Here is a 17,976-nt window from a genome sequence, read left to right as displayed (position 1 = left end):
AAAACCCGAATAGTCAGAGGAATACAATTCTTGGCAGTGGCATAACCTCCTTAGGAAACCTGATGGCTTTTAGCTGTTCTTCTCCGGGGGCTGTTGAGCTCCCATGGTGACCACGGCACACCATGGGCAGGTTCAGCTCCTGGGAAAGGGCCAGGATGTCCTGGCAGAGTGAGACCATACTCCTCCTGGTTCTCAGATCACACAAAGCAGCGATACAATTTTCAACTTGATGCTTGATCTCCTTTTGATTCAGGCCACCGCCCTCCCTAGGGACCGCCCTGCTCCTGTGCCTTCAAATACCACCTCTGAGCTAATAATCCACCCACCAAACCCAAGCTCCAGTTTGGATCCTTCTCTCCAACCGCACACTTGGACTAAGGGTGGGCTCTAGCTCCACGGACAGCCGCGCAGCCCCGGACCACACTCACACCGACTCCTGCGTGCAGCTCAGCCCACTGTCCTCTTTTCCTCGGTCAGTCCCTCCAGGTACAAGGTTCAAGGCGATCACCCGGGTCTGCCCTCACATCCAGCATCGGGAGGGTCGCCCGGTGCCTTTCCTGCTGCCTGCACAGTGTTGCTTCTCAAAGTTGTGTGTCTGTATCCGTGCACTTGCATTTTGTTCTTTGAAGAGAGAACACACTCCCTTGGTTCAAAACCCACAGAGCCTAGAAAGTTGTACAGGGAAAGCCTCCCTTTCTCTTGCCCCCTCAGGTCCCTGTTTCCTCTTATATTCTCCGAGAGATGCTGAGCCACTGACAAAGAAAAATGCAAGTTTCCTTTTCCCTTTTCCCCAAACAAATGGTAGCATGCGATACACAATCCTACTCCTTGTTTTTGTTATTTTTTTCATTTAGTGTATCTTGGAGATCTTTCCAGATCAGTACCCAAAAAGCTCCAGTATTCTTTCTTATGGCCACAAAGTACTCCGCTGAGTGGATACATCATATTTTATTTAACTGACTCCCCTTAGGTAATGGTTTTCAGGCTTCTGCTCCTGCCAATACCACCGCAACGCCCAGGCTTGTCCGCCAGTTTGCACCCATGGGCGCGTGCAGAATTCCAGTGTCAACCAGTCCCTCGAGGCTCCTCTCTTCTCCGCTTCCATGTTCTCTGAGTTCGTCAGACCCTCGTCACTGCAGACAGAAGCCTCCTAGCCGGCACCTCTGCTCTATCACCCTTCAACTTGACACCCAACAAGTATTTCGTGAGCATTTTCTATGTGCCCGATGCTCCGTTAAGACCGGGAAGAATGAGAAAAGCAAACCAAACCAGACCCTCACTGATCCTTGCCTGTCTCACCATCGTGGGAGCTGTGGGAGCTTATCCGTAAACCAGAACACTCTCTTCTCCTTGTTTGGAATCGGTTAAGACTTAGGGATAGGAGTCAGGCAAATGGAAATCAAGTATCAACTACCTCCCTGTCAGAAGCTCCCTGGCAAATGTGGCTGAGCCTGACGGCCAAAGGGGCTTCGTGTCAGTCCCCCATCCCTCCTGGTCAGACTGTGGAAGAGGCCACTTGGGGGCTACTTGCCTGGATGGCTGTCAGGGGAACTGCTGTCTCAGGACCATCGAGCTCCAACAGGGGAGACCGAGGCAGGCGGGCCTCTACACCTGTCTCCAGAGGACTCGGGTGTGTTCTTCCCGATGGAAACAAGAAGGGAGATAAGACCCAAGCTCTGCGCACAACCACATCCCAAGGGTGAGAGGGGACAGGAGAGAGGGACAAGTCAGTAGTCCAACCCCTTTCCTCCATGCAAGCGGAGCAAGAGGACAGGGGAACAGAATTTCCCCCAGCTGGAGACCAAAAAGCTTACTTTCTAGCCCTGTGTTTTAAGTTTAAGTGGCCCTTCATTCAGGAACAAACTAGGTCTTTCAAGGACTTTGGAAGCTGTTTTAAAAATGTCCAAGTACAGGGGCACCTGGGTGGCTCAGTGGGTTAAAGCCTCTGCCTTTGGCTCGGGTCATGGTCCCAGTGTCCTGGGATCGAGCCCCGCATCGGGCTCTCTGCTCAGCGGGGAGCCTGCCTCCTCCTCTCTCTCTCTGCCTCTCTGCCTACTTGTGATCTCTGTCTGTCAGATAAATAAATAAAAATCTAAAAAAAAAAAAAAATGTCCAAGTACAAAACTGCCTGATATTTGTATGATCCCTTGAAGACAAACTCTTCCAAATACACGCCAGCTTTCCTCAAAAGATCAAAAAGTAAACCACTGCGAATTCAGCCTCGTGAGGGAAATAAGTCTGAATTACCCGTTGTAAGAAATCCAACTTTTTGCTAGTATATTGTCACGAATCAGAGTAAAAGAGAATTAGCAGATAATTCAGAGGGGATTAAAAACTTCAAACTTTCTTCCTTCCCCTTCCACCTGACGTCCATCTAAGGCAGAACGGCCTTGAAAACCATCTTTCTAAGAGCGTTTCTGAGTTCTCCCCTAATGTACTGAACACATCTCGGAAGAAATGTTACCACATTCCCGGTTGGTAATGGTCCCGAAACAAGGTTATGAGTTGGGAGAAGTGAGGACTGCAGAGTCTGGAGCTCGGCCTCCCGCCCGCCCCTCCCAAGGGAAATGGCCTTATTGTCACAGGTGCTCTACACCTGTCTGATCAGCACATCCGGCTGTGGGACTGCGGCTCCCTCTGCAGAGCTCTGGTTACGCCAGACACCATGCAACCACCTGCATCCCACCACAAGGGATTCCAAACAAATAGGTTCCATGAGCCCTATTTTTTTAAAAAAAAAAACTTCCTAAGTTATTTTTGTGATCAGTAACAGAACACTCCACATCTTGAAATCCCTCCAGGGGCTTCCATGACCCATCTGAATCCTGTTCTCCTACCTCCCGACACCTTTTCTTCTCCAAGGCTGCTCTGCTCACCAGGGCAAACAAGAACCAGCACTTCTGCCCCTCGTAACATACTCGCCCACAAAACCAGGCGTGGACGCGTGGCCCAGACGTCCCCCATGGTTCTTCTAATGAATGGGAAAGATTTTTCCTCTCAAGTTTCGTGCTCCCTGAGATGTCACTCGTTACATGGTGACAACTCATGGACGGTAGGAGACAAGAAGGCCAGCAGAGAAGCAGGGCTAAGGATTAGGAGGACGTAGGAGTGAGAGAGAAATGGACTGGCCTGGCAGCCTCGCGTCCTCGGATCCAACCATCCCTGAAGCCAGATCCTTCCCTTTCCTTAGTTCGGTTACGTGAACCCAGGCCGTCTCCTTTTTTTGGCCTGAACTACTTTGAGTTGGATTTATTTAACTTACAACCAAGAAGACGCAGACTGGTCCATCTCTTACCTGGCTCCTAGCCTCGTTGCTGTATGTAGCTGTGAAGTTAACTTTGCCAAAGCAGGGCTCAAACCAACACTTGGGCATCTCAAACAACACTCGGAGTGTCCCCATAGCCCAGGGATCAAGTACAACATCTTTTACAACATGCTCCTCAATCTGGCTTCCAGACTTCCTACTACTGCCCTGCACGAGAGGCAAACCAAAATCTGGCCATCTAGAACATCCTCCTCCCATCTCTGCCTGTTAAAAGGTAGTCCCAAAAATGAAAAGAAGGAAGGGAGATATTCCTTTTTCAAGGTCCACTCCATGTTACCATCTCTGAAAAGACTTTCCTAAGCATCTTTTGCCCCCAGAGATGTAACTGTACCCTTTTTTAGTACTGATGGCATTTATCTAATGATCTTTGTCTTATTCTATCTTGGATTTTGCACTGCCTCATCTCAGGGCCCTCTCATTAATGGCAAGACCAACCACTCAGTTGCCCACGTCAAAACTCCGAGGGTCACTTACTCACCCCACCGCCCACACATGTTCCACTCTAATCTTCCTCGCTAATGTTTCTTGAATCAATCCCCATGGTTCCTGCCACTCATTAGAACGCTTATATCTCTTTGCTGGCCACTCTAATAGGGTCCCCTGCCACTAGCCTTATCCTGCTGCAACTTAGCTCCCCACTGACACCAGTTATTTTTCCAATTAGCAAATCTGATCATGCTATGGCCCAGCCTACACACTCAAAAGCAAACTTCTTAGTGGGTGGTTAAGGCCTCCCACTCCCCAGTGGTTAAGTAGGCTTCTGTCTACCTTCCCAGGCTCACCACCCACCCCTCCTCAAGCAGCACTGGAGACTGTTCACAGTTCTCTAAACAGAGTGCTTTGATGCTGCTGGCCTTTGCATATACGGTCACCTCTGTCTGGGAAGTCCTCTCCCACCGCTGCCTGGTAAAGCTCTATTCCTTAGGTATTCCCTCCACTGGGAAATCTCCTTGCACTGCCCTAGGGAATAGCACTTTCCTCAGCCCCCTTCATCTCGAAGGAGAGACTTTCTCGGCATCCCCAGTGCCTAGCACAGGGTTCAGCAGAGCACACAGATGCTCAGTGAATTGTCTGATATCAGAATCTGTCCAGATTGGTGTCCCGCAAGATACTGTTGTTATATTCTTCACTTGAACAAGTGTGCATATACACACACACACATTTATACCAAGATGCCTTGTGGACGCCTACATTGCATAAACACTTTGCTCTTGATTGCATGGCTGAGCACCCTGAGGTTAGCAGATCTGCACTGGAGCTAGACAAATCTAGGTTCAAAATCCCTGCTCTGTCACTTACAGGCTGTGTCTTGGACGTGTCTCAACTCTTCTGGACTTCAGTTCCCTTATCTGTAAAATGGAGCTAACAGTAGCCACCTCATCGGGTTTTTCATGAAGACCAAATGAGAAAACGCATTTAGAATTTTTGCACACGTGCCTGGGACATGGGGGATCAATAAATATTGCTGAATGAATGAGTTAATGAATGAATGAGCGGCCCACAGAACGGCAGCGGTTCTTGCAGACACATCTTTCTAGCCCGTTTTCCAGAGGGAATCCAACATCAGACTCCTGGTAAATCAGTTTCAAGTCCGGCCCCTGAGTCTGGCTGGGGTCCAGACCTCGATCCGGACTCGGTTCACTAACCCCTTCTCCCTGCAGCCCAGGCAGACGGGCGGCCGCCAATCACCACAGCCTGGGCCCACCCTTAACCAGACAACTTACCAATAGGGCCCTCCAGATGCCAATTTGGTTGCTTCCCCTGCATCTCATAGGCTCTCTCGCAGACTGCGCCATGCGCGCAGAGTACTGTGGGACTTGTAGTCTAGAAAAGAGGCGGCACCAGAAGTGCCGCCTGTGGACCAGCTCCCGCTAGGAGCTTGGGAGGACTGCAGAGGGCCGTCCTCTCACCCTCGGTGGATGGCGTCCCTGTCTCACTGCCCTTCTTGGCCAGAGACAGGATCATTCTGCCCAGATAACTCAGTATTTACTGAAATTTTAGGTTTCAGTTTCAGATTAAATCTCCTATTCTCATTAAAGGGCCATTTATAGAAGGTGCGGTGGTCATTCCGAAAAGCCCTCGAAGAATCCACGACGGAACTGGCAATCATGAATTTTTCGAAACGATTTGAACCTTGTACTTTTTTTTTTTTTTTAGATTTTTAAAATTTATTTATTTGACAGAGATCACAAGTAGACAGAGAGGCGGACAGAGAGGGAGAGGGAAGCAGGCTCCCTGCTGAGCAGAGAGCCCTATGTGGGACTCCATACCAGGACCCTGAGATCATGACCCGAGCCCAAGGCAGGGCTCAACCCACCGAGCCACCGAGCCACCCAGGCGCCCATGAACCTTGTACTTTTTTAAACTGCATCAAAGCCTTCCACTGCCTGAGTTGGAAAGTTCAGACCCCCTTGGTGAGGCATACGAGCTGCTTCTAACTTCTGTATTTATTTACCTTGGGTCACCTTCACAAAAGCAGCGTTTCTCAGCTTTGCGGCTTGTGAGAATCACCCGGGGAGCTTTATAAAGGCCTGGTATTTGTGTCTCACCCCAGAAACTGGAATCTTGGAGAAATGACGCAGCTCCCTTGTTCTTAAAGCTCCTGGGGTTGATCCTCACATGCAGTCAGCGTTGAGAACCACTGGTTTGCACCTGTCAGCGCTGCTGAAACATACATTTCATGGATCTTAGCCTTAGCTCTGTAGTTCCCTGTTCCAAGCGGTCTCTTCCCCTGTTCCTGTCCTGGCTACAGCTTATCCTACCAGGCTGATCTCTGCCGTTACCCCTTTCCTTTCCTGAGCTCCAGCAGAGAACTTACTGCTGAAGCACTTTATACTGGGTTCTTTTCAAGCAGGTCTGGAGTTATCTGGTGACCTGTGTGTGTCTCCCTGGATAGGCCATAAGTTCCGTGAAGGCAAACACACGAAAGAATCCTTTTACCACCTCCAGAGCCACTGAATCGGAATGCGGGGGGCTGTCAGGTGATCGTGATCCCTGCCCCCAGCTATGAACTAGTTTCACAGAAGCACTGGGTACAGCAATATTTGTCACGCTGAATCGATGAGGCATCTCATTTGTTCATAAGTCAATCATATTTTTGCACCTACTTGCTTCCCTGGGGAACTAAGCTCCCGGTTTCGTATTGTCTTCATTCATTTATTCATTCATCCAGCAGATATTTTTGTACATCATAACAAAGGCCCGAGGAGTCAGGAGTAAACAGGAAAAGCGTTTACCACCCTACGGGACTTGAGTCCCTATTAGTTATACTATCCTTATTATTATCACTTCCTCTAAATAATATTGGATTTTTTTCCCCTTGTAGATAGGATTTGTTATTCGAGGGTAAGGACACTGCCTTATTCTCTTATATCCCCAAGATGCTGCTGGAACACAGAAGGCATTCTCTAAATGTTTATTGAATCAAGGTAACACATTTCATAGCACTCGTCACGACTTGTTAGTATGCATTTGCGTGATTCTTTGATGAAGGGCTATCTGTCCCATGAGCTGCAAATGCCCTGAAGACAGGAAATGAATCTACTGTGCTCACCATGCCTGACACAGGGCCTGGCCAGAGTGGTGCTCCGTGACTACTGCCAAGCAAATAAAGAAATACACGAGGAAGGCATCATGGAGAACAGAAAGGAAATCTCTGAACCAAACATCCACTGCCCTCTCCCCTCCCCATTCTCCCCGAAAAGGTAAAAAGTATTTTCTTCCTGAGCACGAAGGGATTTCAGGATAGAGTGAACATGGGCCCCAAAAGATGATGTTTCTTCTACTTACTTACAGGTTGACCTGGGACTCTACTTCAGGGTCTTCTGTTGGCCATGACTGCAGAGGCTGGATGCCGAAGGACAGAGACGACTTGGCTTTCCACAGAAGGGTTTGCGCCATCTGACTCCGACAGGACCCCTTGCTCAGCGGATCCATCGGTGGGCCTGGAGGCTGAGGCGCCGAGCTGCAGCAGAAGGAGGTGGGAGAGGCACTGAGAGCAGAGAAGACGGATGGCCGGCCAGTCACGGGCCGATGCTGGCACTCCTACCTCGAGGCCAGCCCTATGAGGAAGTCGGGAGGAGCAAAGCCAAGGCCCTTCCAAGACCTGGATGCCCCCCCACCGCCCCTGAGACTGCGCAGAGCGATACCCGCGCATGCTGTGGGGAAGGAAGGCATGTGTCCCCGGGGCCCAAGTCATCCTGTCCCCTCCCTCGGTACTGAGCGACGTCATCCACAAAGTCAAGTGAGTGGGGTCCAAGGTAAAAGGAGGACCAGTGAGCACTCAAGCCATCACAGACTCATTCAGGATGGCAACACTCATTCAGTAAGAGACAGTTCTCTCGGGAGTGCTTTTGGAGATGAGCTAGAGGGGGGACCTCCATCACTATGTGAGTGCAAGGGTGCGTGGATTTCTCTCCTTATTTCCAATTAAAATATGCAAGAAAAGCTGTCAAGAGGGCCTACACTGGCAACGACACTGTAGACAGAAAGGACCAAACCGACCCTTCGAGACCAATGGCACATACAGTATGCGAGCAGCAAAGGCCTGGAGGATAAGTAAATGAACTGTCTGTGAGAATAAACTGAGAAATGTGTTCTGGCAACCTGCCTGCTCCTTTCTCTGAGGACACAGTGAGGAAGGTGGCAGAGGTGGTTCTGGGATGAAGGGGCTGCTTCGTTAGGAAAATGCAGGCATCTCAGCTCTGGACTGGAATTATTTTCTCAGCCAATAAGCAGCCTCCCCTTCTTCCCTCACCACCCCCCCCCACCCCGCCTCCAGTGCCAGACAATGAACAAACTAAATCCAGTTCCTTGGAAATGCAAAAACAGAAATCAAAAGCCATCTTTGAAGGCACTTTGGTCAAAAGGTTAGAATGCCTTCTTCAGAAGGACCAGCTCAAGCGGTGTGATCCCCGAGGAGGAGGCACCTGCTGAGGGAACCACCATCCCGCCTCGGAGCTGGGTGCCAAGGGAAGGGAGTCTCCGCCCACCCCCCAGCTGCTACCGTCCTCCCAGCTAGGCTGCGGGCATGTTCCAAATGAAAAAAGTTCTCTGTTGCCAGGCCCGTCTGCCGTTCCTCTTTGAGCCTGACCCAACTTCCCCCAGGGCCTGCTGTGGGCCCGGGAAGCCCCCGTGCTGCATACCTGAGCCAGACTTCCAGATCATCTCACCCTAAGATGGCTTGAGGCTACTGATCTCAGCAGCAACTGGACAGACAACAAAGGTTCAAGCTTTCCATGCCTGACCGACGACGGCAAGAAGCCAGGTTCCTGGGGTGTTATCAGTCATTCTCTACTTCGTGGGACACCCCGTCTGCCCCACCCCCCAAGTGTTGTGAAATCCAGGCTCCCTAGAGTTTGCGGCTGCCCTGGCAATCAACAAACCAACCACAAAGCAGGGCTTCTGGGTTAGGGATAACTTTTTGTTTCCTTTTAACCTTCTAGATTTTTTAAAAATTACTACTACTCCTAACAACAACAATAATAATAATACATGCAAAAAAATTATTAAGAAAGTGCTCCTAAAAAAAAAAAAGCCATAAGGAAGTGGGGGAAGCAGGGTGGGGACGTATGGTTTCTTTGCAGGCAGAGTCCTCTGTGGGGACAGCTCCGGTTTGGGTGAGCTGGGCTGTCCTGAGTGGCCACCTATGAAAATAAGCAACGGATACGTGGGCAGAGAGAGGTGTGGATACATGAAAATACACGCTGATTTCCAAGACTTAATACACGTGAAAAAAGATTTGGAACATCTCATTCAGAATTTCTGTATCGATTACATGTTGAAGATAAAATTCTAAGAATATTAGAATTAATTTTAATGCGGCTACTAGGATATGTAAAATCACCTACGTAGCTCGCTTTACATTTTGGACAGTGTCCCTCCAGGCACACAGCCTGAGACAAGGCGCAGAGTGTCACAGTGGGGCGGGGGCGGGGAGAACGAACCCCCAAGTACGCATATACCCAGGGCAACTGCAGGGGAGTGAGGGCTGGTGTGGGTGCCTGAGCCAAAGCGCAGGCACCGAAGAGTGGAGGGGAGAAGCAGCTAGTAAAGGTGAGAGCACCTGGGGGGATCTGACAGTGCCCAGAGCATCCCTACCTCCACTCCCTTCCCACCTCCCGTTAACATAGCGGTGCACTCCCTAGCGCTCCAGTCTCTACCTATCTGTGATGCTCTGTGTGACCTATGTCTGGAGACGGCGCGATGTTCCGTGACCTGCTTTCCTACCTAAACATAGTCTTAAAACATCTCTGTACATCAGTCACTACAGGTACATCTTTTTTTTTTTTTTTTAAGTTTTATTTAAGTAATCTCTACACCCCACCTGGGACTGGAACTCACGACCCCGAGATTGAGTCGCATGCTCCTCCGACTGAGCCTGCTGGGTGCCCCTACAGGTACAACTCTAGAACGAGAGAACATTATGTATTGCTTACATTCCACCTTTTCACTTGTTTTAAATACTTAGGTTATTTCATTGTCTTAGCACGTGATTCTCCAACCCTTGAATCTTTAAAAGTCTGTTTAAACAGGGGCGCCTGGGTGGCTCAGTGGGCTAGGCTACCGCCTTAGGTTCAGGTCATGATCCCGGGGTCCTGGGATCGAGCCCTGCATCCGGCTCCTTGCTCAGTGGGGAGCCTGCCTCTCTGCCTACTTGTGATCTCTGTCAAATAAATAAATAAAATCTTTAAAAAAAAAAAAAAAGTCTGGGGCGCCTGGGTGGCTCAGTGGGTTAAGCCTCTGCCTTCGGCTCAGGTCATGATCGAGTCCTGCGTTGGGTTCTCTGCTCAGCAGGGAGCCTGCTTCCTTCTCCCTCTCTGCCTGCCTCTCTGCCTACTTGTGATCTCTATCTGTCAAATAAATAAATAAAATCTTTAAAAAAAATAAATAAAATTTAAAAAAATAAATAAAAATTTTTTAAAAGTCTACTTAAACATACCTAAATGCTAGTTCTTTCAGACTTTGCTACCATTTACTTCTGTCCTTTTGCCATAACTTTACTCGTGGAGTTTCATTCTTTTCCATCCTTTCGGCTAATTCTTGAACTTCGTTTTCTAGCTCTTCTGATTCTGTCCCATCACTGTGAGTTTTAATCTTTTTATTCACTTGTTAGGTTTTCTTAGTCTTACCTTCCCAATTTTCAAAAACGTATGTGCCTCTTCATCTCCTGACATTTTAGCTTTGCGGTCTCACTGCAGGATATATCTAGCAGCTGAGAAACTTCTTGGAAGGATGGCAGAGCACGTGTTCATTGGCAAAACTCCTTGGAACCCGTGGAGATGAGCAAAAATGGCTCAATATATAGAAGAAACTTGCTGAAAGAAGAGAATGGCTCAACTCCACGCTCTGAGGGTCTGCTGTGTACAATCCGTGTAGGACAAAATGAAAGCGACCTCCGAGTCCCAGGCACCCTGGCATCCGGCGAGGGACACGGGCAAGAATGCTCGAAAGGCCTGACAATACCTGATTTGGAGGAATGAGGGCTGGAAGCAGGAGCAAGACTGGGAAGAAGCTGTTTCTTCTTCTCTCTCTCTCTTTTTTATTCCCACTGCCCCATGTGCTAATAAGAAGGTGAAGGCGAGAGGAAAAAGTGAACCCTGGGAATCATTTGACTCTCTTGAAAGATATTAGCCAAAGGGACATTTGAGTCCACCAGAAGAAGATGCTTCGGAAATCACTCTGACCCAGGCTGTTTTTGGAGGGGCCTGTTTGCTCTGAAGTGGAGGGTAGGAGCGGGGGTTGGAAATTCGATGTGAGTCCTGCCATGGGCCCGCAAGCCCCACAGGCACAGGAGCCTGGCAGATGGGAGGGAAAGCCTGAGGAGAGAGGGAGAACAGATGGCACATTCCCACTTGCCTCTGGACGCTTCCCGCTTCCCGAGGAGCGTCCGGACCGGCCTCTAGCTCCAGCTCCGAAAGAGAAGCTTCCCCATTGCTCAGATGACCAGGGATGGGGGGGGGGGGGGTCAAGGTAAATCTGCCCCTGTCGTTAATGGAGAAACCCAGACCTAGACAAGAACTGCTTTAATTCCAGAAGGAACATGCGGGAATAAACTAGCACAGGACTATGAAAAAAGGTTTGCAAAAGGCAGATGAAGAGGACAGACCAGAAGATTTTTGACACGTATTAGAAAGGAAAGGCTACAAGGTCTCAGGTCTGGCTCCTTCCAAGTGGCCAATAGGCCCCTTGGTACAAGCGCCTTCTGCTGCAGAGCTTCTGCTGAAATGCCCTGAGGAACCCAGACACCTTCTGGGAGCCACACCCACTCCCCTGCATTCTTGACCTTGTGCGTTGGTCCATGCTCTGACTGTTGGCTGAAAGCGACCTTAAACCAAGTGCAAATCATCATTCTCGCCTTTCTTCAAACCAGCTCCGCGGCCACGGGAGCAGAGCTTGGGGCACCGGCAGGCAGATTCGCTCTGTCCCCAAATGTTATGCATTTGTTTGCCGGTACCTTGTCTCCTCCCTCCACTAGAATGTTCGCTCCAGGAGAGCAGGAACCCTACTTGTCCTAGTCACGGTGTATCCCCAGCGCCTGGCACACAGGAGTGCCTGATGGCTGCCGAATGAGTGACTGTGTGAGCGCCAAACCGGGAGGGAAACAGTCATTTGGAAAAGGGAGACGATGTCAGACTGTTTTGGTGGCTCTTGAATGAGGTCACTGGTGGCTTGAGTCAGACCGCGGCGGGACCTGCTCTATTTCTTTGCCCGTCACTGACAGGCAGCTACTTCGTGAGGACTGTGACAAGTGCACGGAGCAAAGACAGTCCATCTGCAAAACATCAATCCAGGCTGAGCTACGGCCCTGACACGGGAAAATACTTACCGGCTAGCGGGCCTTCTAAAGACACTTTTCTTCCCCGTCATCAAATATTCGAATGTCCTAAGTCCCGTCTGTGCTCACTATAGACTCGCTGATACGTACAGTGTGCTTCAAGCACCGAGCTGTGGCCTGATTTCTCGTTTTTACCTCCGTACGGGAACCTTCACCAGCATGCTACTGACTTTTGATCAATGTGTCTAATTTATTTTTCCTGTGATTGGGGAAAGGTGCTGTCTGCGGCAGACACTGCGGAAGGCCTTTTCAGCCCCATTCCAGGGCACAAAAGTTAGAAAGCTAGAACGTCAAGGCTCTACCCTTCTTTGCAGCTTAGGGTTCTGGAGATGAATTAAGACTCCACACATCAGATGCGCCCACGAGAGCCTCTCACTCAGAACGAAGCCTGGCGGATTCACGAAGAGGATGCAGGGCGCCATCTTGCTCCTGTAGGTCGTGACGGAGCTGTGGTGGTTCCGGAGTCAGTGACTTCTTGATTCCATGGCTTTCCGGAGCCGCAATGGCAGCTTTGGGATCAAGGCAGAGTTGGTAGCATGGCTCTGCGGTCAACTCAGGGGCTGGGAGCTTCTTGCCCCATCAGCTTCTGGTAGAAATGGCAGCCTTCTCGGTCATGGCAGACCATGGTGGTTTCTGGGGCCTAGGAGTCATTCCTGGGAGGCTCAGACTAGAGTCTGCTTTATAAGCACTTAATTCCCTATGTCACTACTAAACTGCATTCTGCTTATACTAGGTAGAGTGGTTCTGTGGTGAGCAACCGATTCCTGACCGGTAGTCTTAGAGTGATCTTTGCCAGACTGGATTTTGAGCTTAACAGCTCATGGGACCCTGTGCGGAGCACACAGTGGGGCGGGATTTTGTTCTGGTGGGTGTGCAATGGTGGGCACATCCTCCAGGGGCAAGAACCAGAGGCTACGTACTTTTCTGGAATATGTGGAAATCTTGCCTTTTGAATACAAAAGCGAGCTTGCTTGGGGCACTAAGCGTTTCTGCTCAAACAGCAAAGACGTGCCAAAGGACAACCCAAAGAATGGGCGCTAATTGGGGATGCTTCTCGGGTCACCGCAGGAGCAGGGGACCATTATGCTCTGGCCGGCACTGCCCAGCTTAACGCAGCTTTGCACCTTTTCAAGTGTGCCGCCAAAAGCTCTTGTCTCCAGAAGTGTGCGCGAAACACAAAAGAGTGGAGAAGTACTGGTCTAACCTAGAGATGCTTTCACATCTCCGGGAATAGAAATGTTACTGAGTCTCGAAGGAAGCCATGCTGGCACGCGCTGAGCTGACTGCCGGAATGCACTTTCATGTGCTGAGCCCAATCTGTCTGATTATCCTTCATACCCACCGTGATTTCAGGTCGAGCCCAGGGCCATACGCAGAGTGGAGTGGGCCAGATTCCTTTTTCACCTGACACGCTTTCAAATGTGGGCAGACAGCTATTATATCCTCTGTGATTTTTCTCTTTTTCAAGTAATACCTCTCCTTCCCCTGCTGAAATCTTTCCTCTTTACTCAATCATTCCCATTGGATATAAACATCTTTAGGAAACAAAAGTGGAAAACCCCGAATCAAAACCAAATAAAACCAACAATTTTTCGACTCACAGCCCCTCCGCTCCTAAGAAGAGCTGACTAGACTGTTCCCAGTTCCCTTTCCTTTATCTCCTGAAGCCTGGCCAGTGAGACTTTCCCCCTCACTGTTCCAAAGAAATAGCTCTTGTCAAAAGGCCACCGAGGACCCCATGATGCTAAACCCAGTGGTCAAGTTTAAGTTCTTCTTGTTTGACCTATCAGTAGAATTTGACACAGAAAACCAGGCCTCACTGTTTTTTTTTTCAAACTGTTAATTTATCTTGATTTCCCCAAAATAAAAAAAAAAAATTAATTACATCATGTATCCATGACACAATGTTTTCACATTTAAGTCTCAAAGTCTAAATCTTTTTTTTATTTTTTATTATTAATTTATTTTTTTTTAAAGATTCTATTTATTTATTTGACAGACAGAGATCACAAGTAGGCAGAGAGTCAGGCTGAGAGGGAGGGGGAAGCAGGCTCCCTGCTGAGCAGAGAGCCCGATGAGGGGCTCGATGTGGGCTCGATCCCAGGACCCCGGGGTCATGACCTGAGCCAAAGGCAGAGGCTTAAACCCACTGAGCCACCCAGGCACCCCTCAAAGTCTAAATCTTACTTGGGGTTTATGTGAACAGTTAATAAAAGTCCATCAAATCATAGTCGTCCTTCCTAATAAACCTAAGTGATTTCTTTTTCCTAAAGTCTCCTGGTATCTTTTTCTTCCCCACATTTTTTTCCTTTCCCTATTTCACTATGATTCACAGTCACACTATGGGACAAACAAAAACTCTGATGAGCTCTTTCAAAAACTTCCTACCTGAACTCCGTCTCTGCACGGTCTGCTGCGGGAGTCACAGACCACACGTGGCTACTGAGGACTTAACATATGGCTAGTCTGGACTGAGGTGCTGCGAGTGTAAAATATGCACCAGCCAGAATTCAAAGAAAGTACCGAAAGAAGAAGTAAATTATCTTCCTTATTTTTAAAACTGATTACCTGTTAAAATGGTCACATTTTAGATATATTGAGTTAAACAAAATAAACTATTAAAACTAATTTCACCGGTTTCTTTTTACTTTTTAAGTTATGGCTCATAGAGGGGGTGCCGGGCTGGCTCAGTCGGTAGAATATGCGACTCTGGATTTCTGGGTCGTGGGTTCAAGCCCCACGTTGGGAGTGGAGCTTACTTAAAAAAAAAAAAAAAAAAGGTATGGCTACTAGAAAAATTTTAAATTCTATTTGTAATTCTACACACTTGTTATCACCAGAAGCCACCTGGTCCTTTTCATTTAACACATATGAGCGTCCTAAATATCTTTTCAAGTCAGAGAACAGAGACTGGTATCTATCTTTTTTTTTTTTTTTAAGATTTTATTGATTTATTTGAACAGAGAGAGAGAGATCACAAGTAGGCAGAGAGGCAGGCAGAGAGAGAGGGGAAGCAGGCTCCCTGCGGAGCAGAGAGCCCGATGCGGGGCTCGATCCCAGTACCCTGAGATCATGACCTGAGCCGACGGCAGAGGCTTTAACCCACTGAGCCACCCAGGCGCCCCGGTATCTATCTTTTTAACCTTTTTGGCATCAAATTACTAGTATTGTATTGATATGCTCCCAATGGACTTTTTTTTTTTTTTTTTTACTTTTACAAGCAATCCTACAGGAGCAGTCTTTAACCCAAACCTCCTTGGGCAGCGGCACCTCGTTGCTGGCTCCCATTCGCTTCCTGTCCTCTAAGACCCTAGTTCTAGACACAAGCAGATGCGTGGCTCCTATTTTCCCACACCTCTATGCTTGCATATGCTGCTTTAGAATTTTTTTCCCCCCACAGGAAAACCAGCAGTGAGTCTCACTGTCCAGGCCAAATTTCTTATCATTTTCTAACAGCATTTTTTGTTGGCCTCCATCTCTGTTCAGATCTTCAGCTCTGGAAACCAGACAACCAAACATAATTTCTCATATTAACCTCCTAAAGCAAAACGAATTTGACTATTGTCTTCCTCCGAGAAGGGAAGCTGATTTGTATTAACTTAAACTCTTGGTGAATAATAAAAGTTGTTTTTTCCCTTCTCTTAGGAGAACAGACATAATATGAAAATTAATTTTCTTCTGTTGGCCCTAAGAGCCCATTATGTCAGCCTAATACAAGACAGCTCTTAATAATCCTTCCCAGGAAGACTGCTGTTTTTCCAAAAGAAAACTGACAGCAGCAGATTTATTTGTGATTAAATACTTAAGGGCCCAGCACAGACAAGAAGAGTAACTATATAATATAGAGAAATGAAGAACATGAAAACAGCCCACATTAAAATAATTGTTTACAAAACTACCTGGGGGGGGACAAGAGTCTCCTGGAGAAAAAGGAAAAAAAAAATCCAAGAATCTGAAAGTCAGGACAAACATAAGGAAGAAGAAGGCAACGCAATGCATAATGGATAATTGTTCTTTTCGGATCCCATCTTGGCCTCAAAAGTCATGTTCAGGAACAAGCAAGCATTTGTCTTGGCACCAAATTTGTTCTCACAAGGTGTAGGTTATATGCATTACTAACAAGGAAGCCACTATGTAGGAAGCAGTATTTTAGAAAGCAGAAAATATGTTTTCTATTTGTGATTCAAAATCTCGTCTCTGTGGGGCTCTGCAACCCACTGTGGCTAAACTTAGTAAGCATACTTTATTATTTTTTTTTTTAAGATTTTTTATTTATCCATTTGACAGACAGAGATCACAAGTAAGCAGAGAGGCAGGCAGAGAGGGAGGGGGAAGCAGGCCTCCTGCCGAGCAGAGAGCCTGATGCGGGGCTCGATCCCAGGACCCTGGGATCATGACCTGAGCTGAAGGCAGAGGCTTAACCCACTGAGCCACCCAGGTGCCCCAGTAAGCATACTTTAAACGCTCAACTACGGTAGCCTTTTACAATGAGAACTAAAAAAAAAAAAAAAAAAAAAATACAGAAAACCTAGTGTTGGAACTCTGGGGTGGCATCTGGGTATGTAGTTTGGAAAGCTTCCCAGATGTAATGGCACTTTTCTGGGGTGGGGGGGTGCCTAACCCAGTATCCATTCCACTTCTTCTGGTAATAGCACTGCGGTTTTTCCTTTGGGCTGTCACTGCCTCTTGGTGTCTACAGATGGAAGTGATCCAATCTCCCCGTTCCCCGTTGGGCACTTGACCCTACAGCTCAGCCAAAGGAGTATGTTTTACCCCCTTCTAGCCGAAAAGACTCGTTCAGGGATGAGCACACAATCCAAGAGAGCCAATGAATGTCAAGCATGGGAAACACGCTCTAGAAATATTGAGAGAGAGGCAGGGTCTTTCTGCCGGGATTGTACGCTGGAACAAAGTAAGCCTGAAACAGTTAACTTTCTTTGCCTCCAGGAGGAAAGACCTTGAAAGCAAAGTCCACCCAGAAGACGAAGAAAGCCTCCGGATGACGTAATCGGAACACCTGGATTTACCCCCTCCCAGAGCTTGCTTGGTCTACTCCACGATTTTGCAAATTCCGTGAACCAATCCTTTTTCTCTGCTTGTCATTCACCGACCTTGATAATCTTAAAGGGTATTAACAACTGGTCAGGCACCAATCAGAAAAGACGTGAGGCTTACGCGTCCGGCTCACAGCTCAAGAACTGCTCGGTGATCACAACCGGGTGCCAGGAATAAGAACCGCCTGACCACCGAGTCTGTGCCCCACAGTCCGAGCCCCCGCTTTTCACCTGGCGTCACGACCTCAGGCACTGTTGCCGCAAGCGGCTGCCAAAGCGGAATCATGAATGATGGGTGGTCAGCACGACCAGGCAGGCTTTGACCGTGCTGTTAGGGAAAGGCAACAGAGTTGCCCGATAACAAAGAGGCTTACAGTATGGGCTCCTTGGCCCTAGACGTAAAAAGAAAGCGGAAGGTGACCAGCTGGGAGGGCTGTTATAGGAAAGATGCCTGCGTTGCCCTAGTGGGGTGGTTTTCAAAGTCTGTCCCTGGGCCGGCAGTACTGTAAGCTTGTTAGAAATACAATTCATAGACCCGCCGCCACCTAGTGAGGCAGAATCTGTGGGGGTGAGGTCCGAGGACCTTTTCCAAGAAGCCCTCCTGGTGATTCTCTATGTGAGGACTGAGGACCACTGTATGAGATGAGAGCGCCCTGGTTTCCAAACACAGTTTCCTGAGCCCCATCCCCAGAGATTCTGATTCAGGACACTTGGGGCTGGGCTCGAGAATTTGCATCTTGAGCTAGCGGATGCTGCTGGTC

At 48.5% G+C, this 17,976-nt stretch overlaps 1 protein-coding gene across 1 annotated transcript in view; it reads right to left on the bottom strand.

Annotated features, from left to right (window-relative positions):
- The window catches only part of LOC111146148 (GTPase activating Rap/RanGAP domain like 3), a 129,274-nt gene extending 122,013 nt beyond the window's left edge, over positions 1–7,261 (bottom strand). Inside the window, exon 1 of the mRNA XM_022501568.1 lies at positions 7,119–7,261. Coding sequence (XP_022357276.1) covers positions 7,119–7,261 — 143 coding nt within the window. The remainder of the gene's footprint in view (positions 1–7,118) is intronic.
- Between the last annotated feature and the right edge of the window lie 10,715 nt (positions 7,262–17,976).

Source organism: Enhydra lutris, unplaced genomic scaffold, assembly GCF_002288905.1.
Source record: "Enhydra lutris kenyoni isolate GAN:26980312 unplaced genomic scaffold, ASM228890v2 scaffoldscaffold13, whole genome shotgun sequence".
NCBI lineage: Eukaryota > Metazoa > Chordata > Mammalia > Carnivora > Mustelidae > Enhydra > Enhydra lutris.
This window is presented reverse-complemented; position numbering and strand designations above follow the sequence as displayed.